Source organism: Pomacea canaliculata, linkage group LG8 (assembly GCF_003073045.1).
Source record: "Pomacea canaliculata isolate SZHN2017 linkage group LG8, ASM307304v1, whole genome shotgun sequence".
NCBI lineage: Eukaryota > Metazoa > Mollusca > Gastropoda > Architaenioglossa > Ampullariidae > Pomacea > Pomacea canaliculata.
The window spans coordinates 22190956-22217391 of NC_037597.1; the positions used below are offsets into that span (position 1 = coordinate 22190956).

At 43.1% G+C, this 26436-nt stretch overlaps 1 protein-coding gene and 1 long non-coding RNA gene across 2 annotated transcripts in view; one reads left to right on the forward strand and one right to left on the reverse strand.

Moving 5' to 3' along the window:
- LOC112570485 overlaps nt 1-26436 on the forward strand; it is a 40119-nt gene that overhangs the window by 3509 nt on the left and 10174 nt on the right. The window contains exon 3 of the long non-coding RNA XR_003100634.1: nt 143-1028. This is a non-coding gene — a long non-coding RNA (uncharacterized LOC112570485). The remainder of the gene's footprint in view (nt 1-142; nt 1029-26436) is intronic.
- LOC112570480 (fos-related antigen 1-like) lies at nt 13687-23679 on the reverse strand. Its single transcript, XM_025248913.1, is given in 5 exon segments — nt 13687-18830; nt 18832-19230; nt 19476-19583; nt 21557-21916; nt 23399-23679. Coding segments are annotated over 5 exon segments (1044 nt in total). The 5' UTR covers nt 23495-23679; the 3' UTR covers nt 13687-18749.

Consider the following 26436-nt stretch of genomic DNA (forward strand, 5'->3'; position numbering starts at 1 on the left):
TGTGCAGTGCTACTGAAGCAGGGTGTCAATGTTTACAGAAAACAGCTTTGGCTCGGGTGTGTGTTTGATTTACTGTGACCGTGTGTCAGACTGAAGCCACGTGTAGATGATGTCATATGGGGTGATGTGCCCATGTCCACAGACGATGAGACGAGTGAAGCAATAACGGTGACTCAGGCCCCGCCACACACGTGCGGATCACTCACACCCGCTTTCCATACACCGCGCGCGGCCAGAGTGAACGAGTGCACGCTTACTCCAGGGGATTCCCCTTCCTTCATTCCGCAGTCACTTCAGGCCCTCGCCTGGCGGTTGTACCCAGTTACCTGCGCCGAGCTGTCGCAACTCTCAGGTGAGGATCATCGGCATCGTTTACACGAGATAAGTCGCTTTGTGACACGTGACAACTCCTCACTTTCCTTCTTCATTCGGTTTTGTTTGTTTATATATTGTTTGTTTTGTATGGGTGGATGAGAGGAGAAACCGAACAGTCTACATTCCATCTCTCCCCTACTCAAAAGGTATCTAGGTATCAACATTTTGCAATAATTAAAAAACATACAGAGGGTTTGGACTTTTTTGATTGCATAAGAATATAGAGTGTTTTGCATGTTAAATTATAAAATTTAACTCTAAGCAGGGCTGGTTTCACATACACAAAATGACAAAATGAAATGTATTGAAACTGAACACGTGACCTCAAGTAACTTTCATCACTGGATGTACAAACTCCCTTTTCTTTCCAACAGCCAGTGAGAAAAACAGATTCTAATGCCTGCGTGACGACTGAACAAGGCAAGGAACATTTTCCCCCAGCCGCTCATTTCTTACTGAGCCAGCAGTGTGCTTGCAGCAACTATAAGGATGTGGAGGGATTATTTCAGGGACTTCTTGTGACTATCACTGCTTATGTGATCTCATCATAATGAAAGACACAGTACAGACAGAAATGTCATCCATCTGCACGGACACACAGTAAACACACCGCACAATGAAGCACTTGTTTTCGAGAGATCTGCATGCTGAAGGTAAGTGTAGTTTTAAAAATTATTATTATTATTATTTCAATTCCTTGCATACTTGCATGTGTTGGCTGGTTTATTTCTGGTTGATAGTTCCTGTCATTTCTTCCTGTTGATATACATCTATCTGCTTTCGAAACTGCTCCTGTACCGTTTAACTCCATTTATTATCATCATCACCATAAATATCTTTCTTGGCTTATGTTACCGCAGCTTTGTACGAAGGTCCATACCCAGCTCCATCGGAGTTTAGACACTCGAAAATACGCTCGCGCCACACAGCTTAGGCAGACACATTTAGAAAAATATAAGTTTGTTGAGATGAAGGCCTTTTGCTTAGATTGGTATCCTACGGCAACACACTATCAGCGTTTAGTTTTCTTATATTCAAGCACACACAGGGAAGGGAAGGGTTGGGTTCGAACATATGAAGGCGGCTTGCAGCATTCGTTCACTGCTTTCTATGACCTAAGCGCTGTTTCAGCTTCCCTGACATGGATAAAGAGCGAGTTGACTCAAAGAGAAGTTTTGAGCCTGACAAATTATATGACACTTTCACATTTGTCTGTTCTTGCCGAAGTACTTGTCTCAGATAGCGGGTAGCAGAAACAAAGCAAACCGCGATTTAACCTGATTATTTGGGTGAATGACTCGGTCTGCCTGTGCCTGGCTCTTCCGCCATTGACTGTTGTCGGCTGCTACTATTGCAGCCACCTTTCTGGGAAGAGGAGTGGCAGAGCGTTTTCATTCATTTCAGCTGTAGATGTCCAGTTGAGCAAACTATTAATCAGCACAACCATAAGCATAATTTAGTAATTTTAAGGGATTTAAATAATAAATTTAAAACAGCAGACTCCTCTTAATGCTAGGAAAGTTATGTTTTCCCTTCTTGTGTGTGTGTGTGTGTGAGAGAGCTGGTCTTACAATTAAATTATTATCGTAGTTGTTGCTTTATATATATATGATCTGGCAAAAACATCAGGGTGATTAAAGGCAGCAGGCAAAATGTCACTCTGCACGTTTCCCTGTTTCTGCAAGGATTCGTTCCTGTAATACAAAATATCTATTGTTTGACACCTTTTATTAATTTGTGGATATTTATTAACATGCATCTTGCAACCGTGCTAATTTTCAAACTTATATGGTTCTCTCTGTCATCTCTTATTTTGGCATCAATTCCGACTGTGCATAAAACTCAAGACCATAACCAGAACTATAAAGAAAGCAGAAGGTATGGTAGACATTTGCAAGGGGAATAAATCTGTTCAGTGAGCAATGGTGAGTCAGATTTTCTACCAGCAGGGGCTGCTAAGTGGAATGTTTAATAATACCACTGAAACCAGTTTCAATAAGAGCTTTACTACAACAGTGGATTGCCAGTCAAAATGGTTTCAGTTAAGACTTATACATAAAGTATTACCCACCAACAGGTTTGTGGTTCTAAGGAAGATTATTAAATCTGCAAAAATGTTTATAGGTCTCATTAAGGAAGGGACAATCATCTTACTGCTTCCTCAGTAAAAAAAATATTCTCAGAGTACAAGAAGGATTTTTGTGTGAATCGTGATATAACTTTGCATACTGTTGTATTTAGACGGACATATTGACCACACCTTATCTGCTTACAGAAGCATGGGACGTAATTTGTGGCTTTGTGCAGCTTCTTACCGTACATAGGATTTACCTCCCTTGAAGTAAAGCGCGGCACAGCTTCAGTGATGTCCTTAAATTTTTGTTTTTGTTTTTGTTTTTCTCGCTCTTCCATTTTGTTGCCTCTTTGTCTCTTTAAAAAATGCAAGCCCACATACACCACAAAAAATATATAAAACAGGCACAAACACAAACATAATTTCATTTGAATAATTTATTTTAGCTCGTAATTTATTGTACTAAAGACTAGAAATGTGCAGTGAGTTAAGGCATTTCTTATTGTTATATTGCTTGAACTGAATAAGAATAGAGACCTTTGATATTTTCAAGTAATCTGGCTTAAGGCTAATTCTGGGAATAATTTGTTGATGCTGGCTTTCTCTTTCTCACTCTCCTTTGCATGTGTGTGCATTTCTGAGTGAGACAGAGATATTGTTAAGCCAATTGTTTTTGTCAGAGTGCATTGGGCTGCATTACTGCTTGCAGGGACATGCACTAGAGAAATTCTTTCATTGTTGTTATTGTTTTTATGATTTCTTACATTTTTATTTTATATCCATTGATAGCAAGTCTTTGCTTTAATTTTCTTGAGAAGTATGTCATCCCCCTTTAAAACACTCAGTTTCTCCCAGTTCATTCTGAAATATTCATTATATATAACAATCATTTTATTAGTCCAGGTTGTGTTGTTGTTTGTTTGACTTATACCCTTTTGATGTATTGCTACTTTCTCTCACGGTAATAGCCTTATAGATGCTGGCATAGCATAAAACTCGAACAACCAAACCTAACCTAATAATATGTCATAAATCTTTCTTGGCAGTCAGTTTTCTGATATGCAAAGGAAAAAAAAACCTTTTAATTAACTTTTTAGCTATTGATAAATAATTTTATGAGACTTGTGAAGTGCACTGATTCCATGAAAGCAGTTCAAAGTGCAGTAGACTGAGTAGAGTGATTGAAAATCATTTTAAAGAGATGAGCATTTAATAGCCACTTTGAGCCACATCGTTTAATTTTAGTCAGTTCCTCTGTGATACTACTCAGTAATATTTTTTTAAGTGTAAAATTTTTAATGTTTAGGATCTACTACATATTTTTGTGAAACTGCTACATATTTCTGTAAAAGGATTTGTTATATGTAAGCAGCATTATTAGGCATCACGCTGCATTGCTGTTGGCATTGTGGTAATCTTTGATCTGGTAATGGAAATACAATTAATTTTTTTTTCCTTTCACCATACCTTATTTTCCCGTCAGTGGCGATAACTCGTGTATGCTTTATCTAGTTTACTTGAGCAAAGGTACTTTCCCTTTGAACGCGGGCGTAATCTTCGACCGCAGTTCGAGTGTGCGTCGTACTCGTGCACTTGTTTCAAGGCAACAGGTGATCGGCCTACGGGGGAACCTGCTCTATCTTACCTCAAGAGACCTAAGGCAGATTGTGTGGCCACTCAAAGTTTCCCAAGTATTGAAGACATGGAATACAAATAGAAGTGGGGTGGAGTATTGAAGGGGGGTGTGTGAGAGAGAGAAAACTGATCGTGACGGTTAAACCTTTTTTCGTAATTCCTTGACAGATAATGCTGATATAAGAAAAGGTATACTTTTAAAAGTTTTCTTCTTCATTAAGCAGATACAGTCTCGTTAAATTTGAAGAATATTTTACTACTCACCAGACAGAATCGAAGTGCTTAGTAAAAAGAAGTGACTTCGTGAATACTCCCACACCCGTGCGCTCACGCAGTCACGTACGCATGCAGCAAAAATGATTTGTCACAATTTAAAAGCATTCAAACATTTGTCTTACTGCTTCTTGAAGGAAATACGTTTAACAACAGATTTGTATTCACGTGGTTACATATCAGTATCTATCAAAGTGCATTTATCAAATCAACGCCACAGACACTTATTTGAAAGAAAATCTTGGCCTAAGGGATTGAACAATTTAATGGCTATAAAAGTTTGTAATTAATAAAACTTTCACTGATCAGAACGTTATCAGCAGTCACATCTCGTATTAATTTTTCAGCTGGGCTTAGACATATCTTGGGGCCGTCTCCCAGCAGTACCTGAAATAAATTATTCATGAAGACAGTTTTGTAGGGGACGTCAGTGGAGTAGGAAGATGTTCGATTTTTTTTTTTTTTTTTTTTTGGAGGGGGGGCGCAAACTCCAACCTGACAGTGAACAGCGTTCATATTCTTTCCTCCTCAGTATCTTTATTGAGGGGGAGGCTGCCCCTCCCCCTTGCCTCCCTGGTTCCTACGCCACTGGACGTGGGGTGGAAATGTATGTGACCGCCACACCAACGGCAACACAAAAATTAAATCACTGCACAGAAAGTACTGGCTTGTAGACTTGTACAAAGTTTAGCAGCTAGACCAAGATGTGGTTAGCACTCTCTAACTTTTCTTTTATTACATTTACACGGTTTAGTACGGAGCAACGGTTGATAAAGTAAGCATACTCTCGTTTTAAACATGCAACTCATAGGACATTGACAGCACGGACATGGACTGGACATTGCCTACAACATGATTGGACAGAGAATAGTGGGACATGAAGGGGCATGGAGTGCAGCAAGACGAGCAGCAGACAACGTGTACAAACAAAGTAACTGTGGAAGTGTTGTGGGTACTGGCGGTAAAGGGCCGGATATCCTTCAGCTATCTCCCGCTGACAGTGAGCCATTCACACAGCCACCTTGACCCTTGTCGTCTCCGGCATTCGTTGTCGTGAGACCAAAGATGATGATTTGTTACCGTGTCCTGCAAGTAATTTAAACTAGTTTTAGAAGAAGCTTAGTAGGGAACATGTACCATACCAATCATTTGTATAAGAACATGGAATCTTAATCATTCAAGATGACGACTTGTGCTCCTTTTCTACAACACCCCCGAGCACCTTTACGCGATCTGCTGTTGTTTGGTGGGATACAGAAGTTAGTTCTGAGCAACCGTTAAAATGTGATGTACACCACAGCGTGTCTGCGACTTCTGGCCATTCCATTCAAACCGCTTTAACTTCCATTTTTTTTCGAGTTGTAGCAGGATAAATAAAGGCCCCCCTCCCAACCTGCACTGCTGGGTAGGAGGTTACATCTCCAACATGTCAGTCCTATCCAGAGACTATAAATGTTATTTAAAGTCTCTGTCATATCGCGTCACCTTTCTTACACGAATTCCGAGACTTGGCGAGTTTCGTCAAAACGCCGGGACAGCAGCTGTAACCTGGAAGTCTGAGTATACCGTATGTGCATTTGTGATGATAATAGGTGCAGAACAGTTGCTCCCTCCCGCAAATATTATTTTTTTGACTTTGATCACAGAAGCAAGATCCAGTTGTCTGTATTGCCTTCTTCCTTTTTATTCTTTCCTCCCTTCTCTGAGCGCTTATTATTTAAAAAAAAACGGTCCATCCTAAAAGCGAGCTATCAGTAACATGACATGTGTTGTTATTTTAACATTGGTGTGGAAGACAAAACAAGTGCCGTGTGTACTTTAGTACATTGCCAGTTACTAAAATCAGGACCCTTCTGTTGCTGGAAACGAGGCTGGGAGTGTGTGTGTGTGTGGGGTTGTTTGTTTGTACTTGACGCCGTGCCAGCAACTAAGACGAGTTGGGAAGTGGGGGAGGGCGAAGGGCAGGCTCAAACAGTAGTCAACAATAGCGCTGACAGGTAGTAAGTCAGTGTGCACGTGTTAACGGATGTATACCTCCATCCCCTGTGTTGTCAGATTAGGTTCACTGAGAGTGCACATAGCTGTGGTCGACGCGGAACCATCGCCGCAGTCGCCGTCGCGTGTGGTGATGGTGGTGGTTGTGAAGGGGTGTGGAGGCATGCCCGCTGTCGACGACAGCTGTTGATGGTGGGGCAAGGTAGCAGCTTGTGAGAGAATCACACCACCGAGGAGATCAGTCACCTCGTCGGACAGACGGCTGCAGCTTTTGCTGCTCTCTTCGTCTGCACGTGCGATGTTGCCGGTCATGTGACTTGAGTCAGTCTACTTCTGTTTGATTGTGGAGGCAAGGAGCTGTGTGTGGATGTTTATGTGTGTATCTATATTTATGGCCCGTGAGTCTGTCACAGTGTCTGTATTAATGTTTGGCCCTGATTGATTGTACCTCCATGTGGTTCATGGGTGTGCATGCTGTCAGAGAAAGTTGACCGTTAGACTAGTCTACAGGACTTCAGGCCTAACTCGTCTGACGAAAGTTCTAGTTCTAATTATCTGTTCCTCCTGTATAATTCAGTGCTTGTACACAACATAATGCTTACGACTGCTATATTTAGCCTTTAACAGAACAGTCAAACTATAAATCAGAAAAAGCTACCACGAGACTTACAACTTCAGCAGCGTAAACACACTACAACATCAGGACAACACAGTACAGAAAGGGGACTAATACGACAGACACTATTTACTGACACAAATCGAGACAGAGAGAGAGACGGGTGCGTGTGTGTGTGTGGGGGGGGGGGGGTACACGAAGTTAGTAAAATCCCGAAAAAGTTTTGTGTGGGAGCACATGAACACACAGTGGTCATTCTTTCTCTCTCTCTCACACACACAGAGCGAGCGCGCACACATACAATGAAAGCTATGAAACTATATTTAGTAAGTGATTTCAGTACAAAACTTCTCGGACTAGAAGCCTTGTCAACAACAGCGGAAAGCGGGTCACGAGCCAGTAAGGCGGTCGCTGACAGTCCTGTGTGAACTTCTGTTCTAACCCTCAGACTGAACGCTCGGTCTTCAGTGAGAAAACCTAGTGTGAACCTACTGAGGTAGTTGACACTGGTGGTGGTGGGGACTTCAACGACGACTGCCACGCAAGCACGCCCAGAGAGAGAGAAGAAGGATGTGACTACAGTGAAGCATAACTGTCTACTCACTCACAGTTCAAAGTACATGTTTACAGCTTTCTAATTAGGAAAATGAACTTGACTACCTGGTGAAATACCTGTATTCACCAATGCATGCAATCACGCATGCGAGATCCTGGCCCAGGTGCTGAACACACCGTGTACTCTCATCACCCAGGTATGCGCACATGCTTTTGACATGTGACCAAATAAATGAAGCACGAGCTGCCTAATTGCACAAATTGCCTCAGCGCACGATAAAATCACTTCTACACTAATAAAATTTTAACAGTGCGGATCCTTATTTGTGTGTCTATGGTACTGCAGTGTTCTGAAATTACAGCACAGGACTGTGAACCCAACAGCAGGCTGGTGATTCTCGCTCGATGGATGTGCATTGATACGAAAAATGCTGGTTGATCACCTGTTTGACTTTATTAAAACTCTAGACGACAATAAAAATAAAAATAGAAGTCAGTAGTTGGCTTTTACTGAAAATGTTTTCGCTACAGGTGACTAAAGATGTTCACAGGGTGGCGCTGGAGAAGACTTGTGGTCACTAGTTGTTACTGGACACCCGGACATGACACAAAGCTGGCGCTGGGTGGACTGGCACAAAGTAAAGGAAAATAGTGCGCCTCAGAATCAGTAACGGACATTTCTCGCAGTAACTGATTGACTGTCAATCAGAGCGATGCACCTGACAGGTAGAAATTTCTTGAAGCGTTTCACACAAAAGGACATTTGCGCACGAAGTTGACTACAGTAAACAACAATATCCGGTCCTACACGAGCTACTGAGCTACATTCACGACCCGTGCTAAAGTACAAGTCGTTTACAGATAACAGTCTGAGTTGAAAGTTCATCTTTCCAGTATCTTCAGCAACAACGAGAACACTGACCTCAGGGCAGAGGTCATGCTAGGAGCATGCGCAGTCGAAATAATGTGATGCACCTGAAATCGGATGAGAATAGAGCAAGTACGTGCCTTAGGTGATAAGACAAGGTTGCGAGGTACCTGCTGATGTCAAAAATCTCTCTCTGTCTCACACGCGCGCACACGCACACAGTAGCTGGTTAATGTTCTCGTGTCTTTCATCAACTGACATTTGTACAGGTGTTGCTTTTCATGTGTCGAAAGCACCTGCCAGCACAGGTCAGCCACACGCACAAGTGTTTTCTATGGCAGGATAAGTGCTGACAGAAAATAGTCTGACATTTCTTTATGGTCACGTGATAGGGGGGACCACACTGCTGCTCACTCGTTTGTTTTCTCTGCTGCAGGCTGTCACTGAACGCACGCGCAGTTCTTCATGCACACGAACACAAACAATGCACAACAAACAATCACAGTGGTAAAGAAAAATAAGAATATTGGCACATTGACAACAATAACCCGGGAACTGATCACAAGGCCAGACCCAGTTGACCGAGGCGCTTGACAAGTTCTAGATCGACCAACAGCCCGATGTTCACTGTTCACACCAGCCCCGTGTTTGCGTATCTTTATTTCGTACATGCGAGTTAGAGATGTTTTCATGTTTTCTGAACCGCTTTTTGGCTGATTTAGCCTGACCGACAAGCAGCATCAGCTGCTGGTAGTCTTGCTGCTGCTCTCTGTCAAGAAGGTAAAGGTACCTCCCTTAGTGACAGGTGTGAGTGGCTCACTGTGGCTTGGGTACGAGAAGCAGAACTCAGCCCTCTACTTTTTCCTTTTCTGATCCTCTGACAAATGAGGTATTGGTCACGGGTAGGTGCCACATGGTATGTAAGAGGTCAAGCTGAAAGTGAAGAAAAGCGGGCACACAAAGACATCACAGAGCGAGGGAAGAAAAGAAGATGAAGGGAGGTCAGGAGCTTTAGAATGACAAGTTATACAATGCCACTTTTCATAAAGTTTAATAGAACTGCACACACATGTTAATTGTGCTCACTACGACCACTTTCAGTATACAGTAGAGATGAGAATCTTGCATCAGCCTAGCACACGAGTGCACTTGCTAAACGGTTTATCAGGAACACCAAGCGGTTTTTACAGTTCCAGTCCATTAAAAAGCAGGTTCATAACTGGCCATACAACCGCCATTCAATGTTTGCACGTGTAGGATTTTCTCCAGGTGTGTCTGCCACAACTTTCTTCATTCATCTCGGCTTACAGGATCGTTCGCCCTGAAGCAAAGACTTCATTACCTGGTGCACCTGCTGATGAAAAGATGACAACTTCCTGAATATTCACAATTGCAACAGTTGCCATTCGCACTGCTTCGAACCCCATCGTTAATCCTATAGGGAAAAAATGGTTCCATATTATAATATTGCTAGAGGGCTGTGTTTCTAGGTGAAAGCTGAGGTGTTTGGTGGGGTAGGCTTAACGTGCAGGCCTCCACTTGTCTGACATGTAGCCACTGGTGTGCTGCTCAGCTCTCGGTGGTCGCCAAACGACGAGAATTTAAAGTACAACAGTTCTTTGTTTGAGTTTATGTTTGTCGGTTTGGCTGTTGTCACGTGTGTACACACAGGCACGCGCACAATACACAGAGAGAAAATCCCGCTCTCTCTCTCTTGTCTTTTCTCCTTTTTTATGTTGCATTCTCATTTAAAGCTCGACATTCGTCGCCCATGAGTCATGTGTACAATACATGTGCTGGCGCTGATATCCGTGTTTAAGCAATTCACCCGCCTTCTTGGGTTATAACTGGCAAATCACCCAGTCAGACATTACAACTCGTATTACAGACATTACAGTCGTAGTAATCTTTCACTGATCACCACTCAGTTGTGAGGAGTCCGTGGCTGTGTATTGTGATTAGTAAAGAAGGAACAGGACGAAGACCGACATGGCTCCACCCGTGATGCTCGCTGAATAAGGGTGAGCTGGTTGTATATGAGTCTATCGCAAGGGCGTTTTGTATTTTCGACTCCCTAGGGACTGTGCCTTCCAAAGTAATAATAAAAATATTAATAAATTTTAGCTAAACCATTGAAAGCACTGAAGCACTGACCTACAGCAAAGGTGGATGTGTCGAACTTGGGTGTCCTGGACACATTACTACTGATCGGAAATAATATTCTCCAACCCACCCGTACAATGGTCTAGTTGCCGCAGTTCGGTGTCGAGCAAACGAACTCGGCTTTTCTCTCTGTATCTTCTTCTTCCTCCCTTCCTTTCCCATCTCTCTCTCTTAACGAGATCTTTATTGAATAGGGACGGTTCCAAAACGGTTGATTTGTTCTGGAAAACACGTCAGTTGATAATAATTAAAGGCAGCGCCTCAAGGGATTTCTACTAAGTCGTCGTGATGATGATTACAATCAAAACAAAGAGCTCAGTCATCTAACCTGTGTCTCCTCACTGACAAAACATCCTTCTGAAGCCCCTGTGATGGAGGAAAAGAGAGGTTCGATACATTGCGACAGTCAAGTGAGGTTGTTCTTAGTTAATTAAGAACGAATCGACGATGTTCAGACCTGGAAGGATCGCCCAGTTAGGGATTCACCCATGTACTGCCCCAGACAGTCAAAGTCACTGGTCGTCCCGACTCCACGCCCTCACAGATGTCAGTGGGTTGGGTTTCTGAGTCGGTGAGTGAATGAGTCACAGTTTCCTTTGAAAGAAACAATCCAACAAGGAGGGCATATTGTTGTATGTCACTATCGTTTTCTCGCAAGAGATGGTTAGTGTCCGAGCATCAACTCCTTTTCATCCTCAGATTCTACTCAGTTTCCTGAACTAAGTAATATTTTATGATATTTTAAGAGGAACAAGGGTCGAATGGTAGAAGGGAGACTAAGCCTTTACACTCAATAGGCAGCACACTGGAGCTGTATGTGTATATAGTGTATATATATGTGTATAGGTCGCCTCATTCAGCAAGAAACTGAGTGTCGAGTGCACACCACAGACACACTCACATGTGGGTGAATAGGACTGTTGAACACTGCCGGCAGTGGGTGTCGTCCTCGGTCTCTGTTGAGGTTTTGCAACCGAGATGTAAATAGCTTCCTTCACTCCTTCCTCCCTCTCTGGAACTACCAAGATGGTGACGTCACCCGGGGAGAAGACATGTCTGTTGTTTTGTAAACATTCCCCTCACTAGCGAGGACCCGCCTCCATGTTCTTTTAGTCTTAGTTTTATTTCTGTCTCATACAAAGTCATGGCGCTCGATGTCATCGAGGGTACCTGACTTGTCCACTCATAAAACCTCCTTGAACTACGACCTTTTGGACGTGACCCGTCATGACGACCTTGTCGTTCATTGCCAGAAAAATCTCCTCAGAGCTCAGTGGTTACTACAATGACCCCTGCTTGTCTTTCTGTCCTTACCACCCCACCAACGACCACCTTACCCAGGACATAGGCTGAAGCACATGCTGAGTCGGCTTGCTTATACCTTTTCGTGTGTTAAACATAAAAAACAATTCTCCTTTCATGCTGTCAACCTTTCTGTGGTTGCTGGACGACGAGAATCCAAGGAGCAGTGTAGACTTAAGTGATGTACTCTTGTCTTAGTTCTTGAAAAACAAGGTGAACTGTCGGCAAGGCCTGATCGCTGTCACGTGGCTGTATGTTCACAATGGCAGTGAGGCAGGATAAGCACATATCACAATGAACAGAATACCTTCTGGTGTGTCATAGCTTGTGCCAGGCCTCCTAGGAGGCAGTTAGATGTAATTAGGGGTATGAGGGCAACCCACCTGCTGTTACTTATTGTCATTATGTATTTATACATAACGCGATAATCCAATGTCATTATCTTCATTTATTTTTGTCAGTGTGAGTTAAGATTTTCGTGTTTCAAAGAGTTTATTGTCAGTTTTCTCCACAGATTTTGGGATTTTGTCTAGAAAAGCACAAACTTTGAATACATTGTCTTTCTAAACATAAGTCAAGCATAGGCCCGCCGTCCACACAGACAGACAGACACACTTTTGTTCTTTTTTCTGAGGCTTTTATGTCCGCTTTTATGTACAATGAAAGAGTTGTGGGAGGCCAGTGAATAGACTGTGACTAGGCGACAGAAGTGGACATTTTACATTGACGACTTGGTGTCATTTACTGGCGATTGTCAGAAGGACTGAGTGTGTAGCTGGAGTGTGTGGTTCCGGCCATTGACGCCCTGCGAGTGTGGGCGACATGACAGTGACGTCAGTGCCGCGTGCCCTCCGCCCTCTGCTGCGGTTGGCTGTATGTGCCTCTCTGTCGACACGGACGACACCTCAATGTACTTTTAACTGTTTATTAACAGAGTAGGTATTGATGAACACACCACAGTTGTTCCAATCTTTGGCTATCTCACTGCGTCCTTCTTTCTCTCCCACAAGACCTTTCTCTTGCCCTCGGCCCCACTTTTCCTTACCATCCCCCATACTCGGTTTCATCTAATCGAATTCCATTATTTTTCTTCTTTTTTAAATACTGATTTCTCTTCTTAATGTGAAAGAACTTTGACAGGATTTGTTCAAATATCGTATAAACTACACAGTGTCCACCAAGTGAGACTTCTCTCTCTTTTCTTCCAGCGATCATTAAGCTCACCTGAGGTCAAAGCCCTCGGTCCTGTGTGTGTTTGTGCACGAGCACTAGCCTTCATTCATGCCTCTCCTAGTTGTACATTCTAGTAGGAGTCATTACATATTACCATCAGACACTTTTCTTCCACCGAGCTTTATTTTCCATTTCGTCCTCAAGATAGAATAAAGTGGATAGAGAGATAGGAGTGTCTGGTAGTACTTTACATTAAACTTGCACTTTTCATCTCCATTCACCCATAAACTGATGTTGTTGTGAGAAGTTTGTCACCACAGCCGCTCGTCCCCTTCACGCACTATTTCTCGCGGCAGGTTACAGTCGCACGCAGTCCTACTCTCATGCCCTTTATTCTAGTTGTACAATGTTTTGCTGGAAATATTGAGATGAGGTGTGCAAAGAGCTGACAGGTACATTAGTGGGTGGAGGTCAAGGAGTAACTGAATGATGCAACAACTATAAACCTCAGGCCAAAATATATAAAATTTTTATGAACCTTGGCTTAAACCTTTAGCAAACTGACATTCTCAGTTCATTCGTCACCTGCTGCTCTTCTTGCTTCACCTCTTTCACTGACACGCTCACATATATACACATATACTAGAAAACAATTTCTAAGCTGCGTGAATATTTATTGTGATGAGCATCAGATACAAAAAATGAAAATGATGATAACAACAGCAACGCTTGTTTCAGTAAACCAGCAAATTATGACTATTGTAAAAATATACTTCAAAAGCTGAAATATACAGTGGAAGATGTAGAGTGTCCTACTCCGACTCAAGAGCACCAGTGAAGGCAAGAATCATCAACACATTTCAATGACATTCCAGCTACACATGAATAACACACTAGTCAGAACACAGACACACAGACATTCGAGCCAGAAATTAGTTTCTAGCAGACTTCATTTCTGCATTTGAAACATTAAAATAGATGGTACCAGAACTAAAACAGCTTAGGACTTGACCGTTTAAGCTACAACCTGCTTTCAAATCTGTTGTACGAGCTACTGTAAAAAAAATAAATAAGTAAATAAAATAAAAATACGGGTAGCTGTGAACGTTCAGACAGACGGGTGGAGTGTGGGTGGATTGTGCAAAGAGTGAAGAGACTAGTATACTACTCATAAACTCTTGGTTGTGCCTCTGGCTGCTAAAGACAAGTCTTTCTCTTGCAGTTTAACCCCAGAGACCAGTTGCACAACACATTTCTAAATTTAGGATTCAATACAGTTAGGTAGTCACTTTCATAGAAACACAATCTTTTTTTTTTTTTTTATTATTTGAATAAAACCGCTTTTCGGAATTTCGGTCTATTTAGCATATTTATTGAAAGCACTTATGCAATGCATTTAAATGGTTCAGGAGAGACTTTTAAAAGAAAATGTTTCTAAATTACTGCTCAAGAACAGTTTGTACTTTTAGAAACACATTTATGCAACCAGCCCCCTGGGGCTTACATTTCTAGGCAAGTGTATGGTCAACAAAAGCCATTTCTCGCAGATAAGCCTGTGAAAAGTCAACGAGGAAAGCTTCTGAGATAAGATGGCAGTGTGCGGTTGACAACAGACAGACAAACAGCAGAACAAGTTGTCGTACGGATATTAACAGAAACCGATAACTACACGGTTTACAACAAAAGATTCGAGAACTTTTACCAGCAAACATGACTGACTACAGGCCAACACATGTCACTGCCATTATTGCATTATCTGCAGGTCATCAATCTTCCCTCCCAACCACCCAAAAAAGTTAAAATTAAAAAAAATATCAGTTCTGTGTCAGAAAGTTCACCTAACACCCAGACATGTAACCAAACAAACAAAAGGTCTACAAAATTAGAATTAATAACTGTGTTTCTATACATAATGTATAACATATAACGATACAGATATATATATATACAAGCAGAACTGAGTATTTATTGTTCCCCAGTCAGTTGCACGAGCCCATCGTAGTAAGCGCTTTCGTCGTAAAGATTATTCACAGCAGTTCCCCCTAAGTGCAAAGATAATGGAAAATAGCAAACAAACAACACAAAAGTATGAACACTTACAATACAATGTTCACTTTCATCAGATCTGTTACACATATTCCACCCCACATAACTGTCAATACTGACCCTAACATTATTGCCAAGAATCCAGATGCTCTTGATGATCATCTGACAGAACCTGAATGAACGCAGCGAGGGTGATATGGGGTGGAACCTTTTGGACTGCAATGGAATGCCCTTTTAAACTCAGAAACAAACCAGATCGACATCTTATCCAATAATTAATTGTATTACAGAAGAATACCGTAATTCATGTCACATGATCTGAAACTTTTGCCAGTCCACCAGCACAACCTCGAGCGTAAAATGCAATTCTCATTGCATGAAGATTAACCAATTTTTTTCTGCAGCAATGATGCACTTTTAATTTTATTTTAGATATTTTCTAGCAAATTTCCTCTCATATTTATTTAAAATACACCTATTTACATTGGTGGATACCTAATCGAACTTCACCATTCTATTGCACCTGACCTACTGTACCTACTTCTTTCCTGTACTTGTCTTTCAACATATAAATAAATAAAGCATAGGGCGTTTAGTGAACATCTGTGAACATTTCCATAATTTATTCATGCAAAAACATTTCCTAGGAATGGCGAAAAATACTAACAGACGGATATGCTTTCTCAGTTGTCTTCCTGAGTATTGCAGAGATGGCGCACACAATTATCATCGCAAAGTGAATCATGAGAGTACAGTCATCAACATCGCATACCCTCATCACTGACCAAAAAAACAGAAATACACCCCATAATACTCCTTCGTCAGTAGCATGGATACCGTGATGGAACCAACACAATGCAAACAACGACACATAGATACATTTTCGTAACAGCACGCAGGCTGCGCGCGCACAATATACAGGCATGTATGTCTTACTAGCTCTGTTGTCAAGTTTCAGAGTCGGCAGTGACTTCAGTAAAAAATAAATGCATCAAAGTGGTTCGCCTGGTTCAGCTCTTGATTTCTCTTCAGACCACGTGACGGTAAAGTGTCAACATTCTCGTACATTGCGCTCAGGTATACGTTCTGTAAAAATAGTATTTGTTGGACAGAGAAACGTCAAAGGCTTTTTCAATGTCTCGGGTAGTACCTGGACTGATAAGGCTCTTCATGGTGCAGTTCGTAAAAAAGAGATAAGAAAATGTTTGAGGACAATAAGCATAAAAAGGTAAATGCGCAAGCACACAAAGCCAAAATGTCATTTTGTTTCAGTTAACATCCATGAGCATATCAAATACTTTGTAAACAGTTATGCTGACCATTTGCTCATTAAAATAATTATACAGCACTACGTCACCAATAAGTTACTATTTGCGGTCTTTAAACTGCAATACTTGTAGGCAAAGATTGTATCCTTCACGCGGTATTCTCCAGCCTCTTGTAATTGTGTAAACCATTTTTTTTATGCGGAAGATATTTTGTTAACTATTTTTGTAAAAAATCTCCATGAAACATCAGCATAACAACAGCGGTTAACTTCACTGTATTGCAAATGTTGTCAGCAATTTGCCAGAATACTGGAAGGCAGGATTCTCAGAATATCCCATTCACACATGGTAGAACGGAGGTGCAAAGCATAAGGGTACCGCAGGGTTATTTCTAATCCATGCATTCAGACTCTGAATGCCAATGTGATTCCCTCAACAAGCACAAGCTGGTACAAAATGGCAGAGCTTGACAACAAGTCGAAAAAATTTCAGCAGCTGGATGGGGGACAGGGATTGTTTCGAGCCTAATCCCGTTTTGTAGTCACTTTATGCTTTAAAGAAAATCAGAGGTCAGGTCACAGAAAAAATATATCTCTCCCCTTTTAAATACAGTGTTTAATATAAAAACGCATAGATATGAAAGTATATGAAATATACTTGAAAATGTTTAACTTATCAGTGGAAATAAAAAATAGCTATTACTCCTTTTAGGCAACTGCCGGCAGACATACAGCTATCCAGTATGTGGATATAACATGAAGACCACAAAACACATAACATTGACAAGATTTCTATAGCAGCATTTCGAAAATTCGTATACAAAACCGTGTGCATCATCATCAGCTATTGCAATATAAATAGTTCAGGAAGAAGTACAGTCAGAAAGAACAAAGCCACAATTCCTTTCACGTTTTATTATGAAGAAAATTTGGAAGCAGTATTTTTGTAATAAAAATGTATAATAAATAGCAATGCAGAAAATGGTACAAAAATGTAGATGAAAGTATTCCAAAGAGTTTGTAAACTTCTGCTCGCTTGGAAGCAGTGGTTCGGATACAAGGCAGTTAACATGCGATCCCGTTAGACCATTCTTTCAAATATATTGTTGGATGTTTTACAAAAATGTTCTCAGTTTTGCAGACATGGCGCCGGTGTATTTCCACCAATACCGATGTAAAATTGCTGTTAACACAGTTGGAGAAAGACGGTTCGCCTTAGGCAGCCAATGAAATTTAGAGGAGGGCATCCACACATGCATAAATTAGCTCCACGCCTGATTAGTGTTGTTACGGGGTTTAGAGACAATTTTATTCTCCTTTGACCCCTACCCTTTTAATTAAATTAAAAAAAAATTATTTGTGCCCAATAACAACGGCCGTTAACTCCCGACTGAAGTCTGGATGTCACTCGGATTTACCTTTATCAGTCACCGGTCGTCAAGGGAATCAGTCAGGTGTGCACTGAAGACACCTGCGCACTCATGAACAGCTGTCAAAGCTGCGAGCATCCCACCAAAGGTATATAGGTCTCTAATCTACTTGTTTACCAATCTTTCAGTGACCATATCCACTTTCAAAAAACAAATTTTGCTCTCGGCTGTTTTGCTGTTATTTTTATTTTCTTATCCGGTCAAATCTTAGCCGGAATACGTGCTACTGTTGTTGTTATTTTTCTTTAACCACAGTAGTTTTAACACTAATTTACAATAATTTACAATGTTTACCAAATATTTATATCAAAAGACCGACGAATTTAAATTCAGTTTTAATGAATAGACACGGCCATTATTTCGATTAATTTACGATTGGTTCCTGGGTGTCACAGGAGCAAAATACAAAGTGTTGTGTGAAGGGCGCTTGGAGAAAAAAAATATTGTAGTTGAAACATGAATGAGTCTATGATCCACTTGTTGTCTCGTCGCTTGCATAAACAAAAGGCCTGGATGTGCCATTGTTTGTGTGTCCTCAGGAAGAAGCAGCAGAACATGGCACAGTCGTTATTGTCAGTCTCAGAGTCTGATTATCAAATGCGAATCGGTGTTCATGACAACACAGTTCTGGAAGGCTCTCTGTCTCCCCCACCCCCAAGACTTTACAAAAATTCGTGCGTTAGGCAACCAAGACACAAGCAAGCAAAACAAATTATGAGAAACCTCCTATCTGGCTTGCTTAGTGTATCTGGCGAGGCTGATCTAGATATGGCGAGGGTCGTGTAGGGCGCACGTGCATGTCAGCTTGAAGGAAAGGTCTTGCTGTTGACTTGACCAGTGAGGAAACGAGTGCTGCTTCATGTCCAGCGAGGGACGCATTTCTGATCTTATCGAATGTAAGTCACTGTTGTCACAATATTTAACGGACATCGTTTCCAGTGTGTTCTTCATGCACCGTGCGGTCCTGGCGAGCACAGTCAGAGGGAGATGAGTGTCGGCGACCCCACGGCCTCCGTGCCGCTCTCACTTTCGCTGCGGTGCACCTGGCTAGCGCACGAGACGCCGGGGTCCGGAGGTCAGCGGGGTCAGGCCCGTGGAGCCGTCCACCAAGCTGTCAAGACTGGAGTAAGTGAACAGTCCGGAGGACGGGGTGGATATGGGCACCCCGGTGGCGCAGGAGACCACAACCGGCAGTTCTCCATTCCGCGGCCGGTCCAAGGGGAGGCTGGTGGGGCGGGAGCTGCAGACGGACGGGACGGAGGAGGACGAGGTAGTCACGGGGGCGTTGTTGCTGCTGTCCGGCGGCTCGCGCTTGATCTTGAACACACCGGCGTTGGGGTCAACCTTGCAGATGGGCACGTGCGCTTGTAGGAGGAACTCCAGCTGGTCCTTCTGCTGCTGCAGCACCTGAATCTCGTGTTCCAGGTCGCTGCGCTCGGCCTCCAGCTTTTCCGTTTCCTGCAGCAACATCACAATAAATGTTTTGTTGTATTAAAACAAATAAAACCTTACAGTCTGGCTTCTAACTGTACCTTGTATTCAAAATTCAACCAATCATCAGCCAGTCCAAGGTAGACATGGTGATGGAGCTAATCTCGAAAAGTCTTGAGATATGAAATCAATTAAGAGTGAGAGGTAAGATGTAATGAAGAAGGCAGCTGGGAAGTTATGTAGGAGAGTGAGAGAAGGGGGATGGTACTGACCTCGACAAGCATGTTGGTGTGGTCCACCCTCCGCTGGCGACACTTGGCTGCTGCCAGCTTGTTTCTCTCTCGTCTCACTCGTCGCCTTTCTTCTTCTTCCGGGGACAACTGCAACCATAAGACAAAACAATGGCGGTTAGCTTGATGTCTTCGGTTCGCTACTAGTGTTCGACTTGCCCATCCTCCTTGGAGGATCCGGCTTCTACCTTTAATGGTCCGTCTTCTATCTTTAATTCATCCTTTCTCCAACCCACATTACTTGTGCTTGTGGAGGATACAGTTGGCATTCAGTTTATCCGACCAACTGAACACACTTATGTCGAAGTATAACCGTTTCCTGCGTCTAAAAACAGTTTCGACCAACGGCCCGAGTTAATAAAAGCGCACTACACACAGCATAAACTACATTTAGTGAAGCCAGGGATCATGATGGGTGTGTGGGTGGCAGGGAGCAGGGCTGGAGCAGCAGGATGGTGGTGCCTCGATGTCGAAAACAAACTCGGGTGACGCAGAAAAATAATGACAGTTGGCGCGCCATGCACCACCGTGTCCACCACACCTACAGGGGGCAGCACTGATCACTTCATCCAGCAAAATGTCACGCAGCTTGTTTGTGACCCGTAGTCGGACCCATATCGAGGCTGCCCGTCCCCGCCGGGGACATTTTGGGATGAGAGGGGGGAGCTGCCGGCCGAGGGGGGGCGAGGGGTACCGAGGGCGACGGGACGTGGCACCAGGCGGACCCCGGAGGCTTGTTACTTGGCGCTCGCGCCTGCTCTATAATTGGAACACCCGACCATGTCAAAGGGACAAGGGAAGAGAGGGGAGGGGTGAGGACAGGGTGGTGTGGGGTGGGGGAGCCACAGGTCTGGCCTGCGCGTCGCTTCGATTTTAATAACGGAAGGGTGGGGACACGTGATTCTACTTGGGTCAGATTCATTAGGTGGCTGTTGCTGCTGAGTTGGGGTGGGGGTATGAGTGGGTAGGGGGGAAGCTTGTGTCCCACCAGTACAGCTACTGAGGGTGGGTGGGGTAGGGAATTAGTGTTGGTCAGTGTCAACAGTGTCTAGACCTTCAACAATAACCTGTCCAAGGCATCTGACAATGTGCTATTAGGTCCATGATCATGTCTGACTCAAGACAGCTCCTAGATGTCGGGTGGTCAGAGTGAGCGAGAAACTTAACTGTAAAAGTGAACTATTTCTGTTGTATTAAAGAAATGATGGGCAGGGAGCAGGTAAAATTAATGTGCACAGACAGGTTTGGGGTGCAAGGATGTCTGCTGTAATGTGTGACGATCTTCCAGACTACAAAAACTGCATACCTTCGTGAAGTAAATCATAAAACTGCTTTCTTCATTGAAATTAAACTCCACAAAACCATTAAATAAATGATAATGGAATGAAATGTTTGGTACTAGACAATGTTCAGTCTTCATCTTGCAATTCACAAAACATGTCTGACTGAACTTTACAACCTATAACAAGTTATTGTAATTTCTCCTATTTTGAAAAAAAAAACAACCCGTGTTATCTGTGTGATGCTGAAAGACATTACATAAACCTCTAGGCAAATTGTAATTGCCATAAACAGGGAAAGAGAGGCAGGGAAAATGCCCTCTACCAAAACTATAATAGCCTGAATATACTACAGATACACACCATGCAGTAATAAGTTTAACAAGTTAGCAACGTGTGGCAAAACTTCGGTATCATAGGGAGACACCATAAAAAAATGTATAATCAGGAAAAATTCTCTCAGCAGTCAGGTTCATCAGCGCAGAAAAATGTTACTGTGATTTCAAATGTATTTACTGCTCAAAGTAAAAGTTGTTCACCTCTGTTCTGCCACAACATATTTATTTGTAGTAAAGGTTGGCATAGTATAATTATTTGTAGTAAAAGTAACTTTAAAAAATATCTTTCTTTAAAGCCAAGATCTGGTTGAGATTCATCATCTGTTATGTACTGAAATGTCTTCTTTACACCTCAATAAATGAGGATCAAATCCATATTAAAACTGCACACCATATATTACACATAAAAATGAATTTTGAAGTTGAGAAAAATTTGTTTAGTTACCTTTTCATTGCGGTTTCTGCGCGTGTACTTTCTCTGTGGAGCTGAGGACTGGCTCCCATTACTGCCCAAGGAGCCAAGAATTCCACTGTCGGACCTCCCTCGTTTAATCACAGGTTCCCACTCAGGATCCGACTCAAAAGAATCCTGTGATTGCTCACGACTTGAGGGATCTATGACCGGTGGCACAAAACCACTCTGAGTGTGCGGTTCACAACCTCCTGGTCCCGCAGACCCTCCAACTGGCACAGATTGAAGTTCAATGAATGTTTGCTCCAGGTTGGCAAGGCTAGTTGGAGTGAGTGTTGGGGTTGTTCCTGTACCCGAACTCATTGATGTCAAGAAGTTGGGCATAGGGTACTGCTGACAGATAAAATAAAAAATTATTACAATGATGTTCAAATGTTATGTCATAAAATTGAAAACTGACATTGTAGCTAGTAAAAAATATATTATATCATTAAATAACAAGACTGTGAAATCAATGTCACATTTTATTTTTGTCTTAGGTTGGTGACTAATACTGGAAACAAATTGAGTTTTGTATCTGCACTGACCGGTGGATACTGCTGGGCATACTGAGGGGTGTAATACTCCGGGTACATGTTGTACTGATGATGGTAGGTGTAATCCATCATATTCCCACCCCTTCCGTATTGATGGTGACCCACATGCATGGGTGAACGATTTTGATGTACACAAACCACACTTAAATCCAAAGCAGAAATCCTGCAGCCGTTAAACAGCAAATAGTACTGAAGATACTGGCGGACAGAATCCTCCTCCTAAGCTGTATCTTCACTCAAGAAGGCACTTTAAACTTTGGTTCCACCAATGAACACCTGCTACAACAACAGCAACGCAGTAGCTTCTCGTCTGAGAGCATGTCTAAGAACTGACCAGCAGTGCCCACATTTCTGAAGTTCACCAAGAAACTGATTATTTCAGAAAACTTATGTCGGTTTGGTTGTATATCCCGAGCAACTTCTTTTGGCGGCTAAGAAAATCTTAATTTCGTTATGTGATTAGAAAATTATCATGGAGAGAAACAATGCAATCCCGTGATGCGGTCATGTGCAAATCATCCGACCCACTCAACACTAGTAACACTTGTTAGCAACTGCCATCAACACGCGGGGCCTATCTGTGTTGTAACACGCCGAAGCATCGAGCGCAAGTCCCTCGTTTTGTTTGGCGTTGGCGCACGCGAGATGCGTGTGTCGTGTGTGTGACAATCCACTGCCTATATGTAGTAAGTATAACATCCCCCATGGCCAAATGTGGAAGGGCGAGGACATTTCGGGCGCCGACAAAAAGTTGACCCCACGGTGCTCCACGCGCTTAGCTGTGTGTGTCACCAACAGCCAATCAAACTGCCGCATGCCTTCGTCTCGGGCTTCGTAATGGAGGCGGTTTTGCATAGAGCTAAAACCGACCAACCGACCCGACCGCCTCGGCATTGAGGTCGTAGCGGAAATAATGTTGATACGGTGGTGGTGGTAGGGGGGGACGATGATGGTGGTGGGGTGTATGAAGTGTGTGTTCCCCCCTCTCTCCTAGCCCATCTAAAGGAATGGTGATTAGAGTATGGGGCTTAATTTTGGTGCTATTGCCCTGTTGAGCCCTTTCCCATACCGGCAAACTTTCCACGAGCGCCCCGGGTCAAAGGACAGCTCGATCCTAACCCAGCAGAGTGCATGTACACAGTTGTCTTCACAACCTCCTCGATTACATTCTCGGTTATTTGGCGTTATGCTTTCATTAAAAATATATACAATGCTTAACCTTAACTCTAGAGGATGAGACGAAACTATTTTCAAAGTGAGAAAGAAGTTTGAGACTTACCGAGGGAGTGATCGGCTCGCCTCCGCTGGACATGCTGGATAAGATGTCTGCCACGTATTTCGACTCGGCGTACGAAGTCTCCTGGCTGGGAAACATTCTACAGTTGCTGTCGCTGAGTGTGCTCCCTTGTGTGAGGCGCGCGCTGGCGTGTAAAACCAAAGTCTGTCTTCGTCTGGCACTGTCTGCTCACAACTAGCGGTTGGGTGGCACCGTCCTTGGAATTTCAGGAGAATCTCTCTATGAGTCACCGTTCGGAGTGAGGGAATACCTCCTTTACTATGGTACATATACAGTGTGAGTCAGGGTGAGTCAGGCTCCTATTTTTAGCACCATTACCTCATCACACCGCTGGGCCGACAATCACGTGATTATTGATCGCGCCATAAAAGGCATTTCCCCTGACGTCATGCATATGCTTAGCATGATTTTCATTGAGGCGAGCGAGGTTGGCCCCGATTTTTGGCAGTGTTCCACTACGAAACTATTGCGACTATACGCATGCACAGAATTGTTTTTCCCTCTGCGTGTGTGAAGCAGCTGTACACGTGTGTACAATCACGATGTCTCGCAAGACATAGGTTAACAGCTCGCACGAGAAGTTGCTCGCAACGTGGGCGGATCTTGAGGCCCCATCAAGGTTGCCAAACAAAATGAGCCCATGTAACAGACCTATGTATATTTTTTTCTAATTATAGCATTAAACTTTTATTTAGCTTTTAGGCTGTTCGTTTTCTCGTACATTCGAAACAAAAAGTTGAAGAAGGATAAAAGTTGTGCAGAGATCGAACTTTGCTGTAAAGTTTAGTCGTAGTTCTTTGGGTTCGAGGTGAAAGCAAAAGTAGCATGCCACGAGCCCTCGATAGTATCAACATACCTGTGCCGGGTATAGGTATATAAACAATATATGTATCTATACATCAACGCCGCAGTTAATACATTTATTACAAATAGTTGCATACAGGATATGCTTACATTTACATCTCAGTTTGAGTGCATCCGGTCCATGCAAGAAAGTTGAAAGCAGTTCTATCGTGGCTATCAGCTCGATCGAGTTTATGATGTTTGTAAAGTAAAATGGCGATTTGGTTGGCGAGTGTTGCTACAATATTATCAGGCGATCAAAATAACAGCGACTTGATGAAGACATGGCAGCACATTTAATATACTGGGGGTAAGTATTGGAAAAGTCGCCTTTGTCTCGTGTTCCCTCGTTTCCCACTCCACAATTCGAATTGATTCCAATAAAAATCAAAGTAAGCCTTACTGAAAACATTCATCCATAACCCAACGACTTCCGCGACACAGTGCACAACTCGGGATGAAACATTTTCTTCCTTTCCTGTAAGAACACAGGCTTGAGTTCTCGATGTTCCGAAGCGCGCGCAGAACTGACCGCGCGTGACTCGTGGTCTACTTCTCAGGCAAACTGGGGAAAGTGGTCCGGTCAATGTGTACACGAGTCTCCTGGGCAAGGATCGAACCAAAGATATTGAGGTACGAAATATGGCAAGTCCACACCTATATGGCTGTGTGCAGCAATTGGTCACGTGGTGGAGGGCGAAACAGGAAGGAGAGGAGTTTTGCTCTGTGTGTGTGTGTTGGAGAGAACTCGCAAAATGAATACTCAAGGATGATTCTGGAGATGCTCAGGCCAAACCGATTTACTACGAAGGAACTTAATTCTCATACAGATTAGCTGCACGAGCTACACCACTGTAAACAACAAGAGAAGAAGGAAGTAGCTATACATGTAGAACATATACACAGAAGTAAGGTGAGAGTACCACACGTGACCGCCTGCCGTTAGACAGATGAAGGAGAAGCAGAGCGAAGACCTGTAGACGAGCAGGTTTGACCATGAGCAGGTCAATAAACCACACAGCCAGCCACAGGGTTTCTAACTGACAGTATTGTTTAGGTACAGAGGGACAAACACAACACACTTAAAAACATCACCTTTACTTATTTTCTTTTCGCACAAAGTTTAATGGAACTGCTGCTCGAATTATTTGGTTAACAGTGAAAATACGCTAATAACAGGAATTTATTGTTTTTCTCTTTCTTCCTCAGTAAGGTCCGTCCAGTCCACCCAGTCAGCTGAGAGATTGTCGCAGCAGACAAGGTTCGCAAGTCATTTTATTTTCTTCGTAGCTATACTTGTTCGGCGATGTCTCGGGACCAGTGACCAAACCTCAATACTCATCCCACTGTCCAGTGATCGTAGAGATCACCGATCCCCACATGCCAGGGTTGGCTTGGTCTTCCCCCTTACTGCCCTCGCCCCACCTCGACAGTGCAATACCTTAATATAGATTCATTGTAACGGCGACTGCTGACAAGCTTTACACGTGTTGTGGGAAGGAGCCTAAACCAGACGACCTTTCTCCCGTTAAGGTTGAAGGGTCAAACCATTTCAACAAAAGGTGCATGCGAATTGCTGTGACTAAAACCAATCAGGAAATATGCCAGACGTGGCAGTTATGAGAAGGGTTTCGGGAGATGGGGTTTGGTCTCCACGAGGACTTCTAGCCTTGTACATCATGGGCAGGGCTTGACCTGCACAAGTTGACCTTAATGGAGGAAAGGGCATTCCCATGGTCAAACCTGAAACTGTGGCGCAGTGGGTCTTGACCGGTACAGAAAATATTAATAACTGGATTCATGTCTAGACCCTTGATACAGACAGGTTCTTGCACAGGTCTCTCTGTCTTTGGGGGTCTCTGCGACTGTACACCCCTTGTCTGTCTCTCGTTGTGAGTGTGCGTGCGTGCGCGCGCGAATATTTCAAACTGGACTCGTGTCCTCACTTCAGTCTCTATAGAGAAATATTTATAAATGTTTCATCACCCTGTCTCGAGTCCTGTCTAAATTTAACAATCTGGCAATCGTGTCCGAGTTTTTACCTCCACCCTCAGCTGCATGTCACGTGGTTTGACACAATTAGTCGGCGTTTGGCACGTGACCAAAGGCATCGTGGCTGTCGACTCCACCCTTCCCGTCCACCCCCGCGGGTGTGTGCGTCAAGATCACGTGATAGT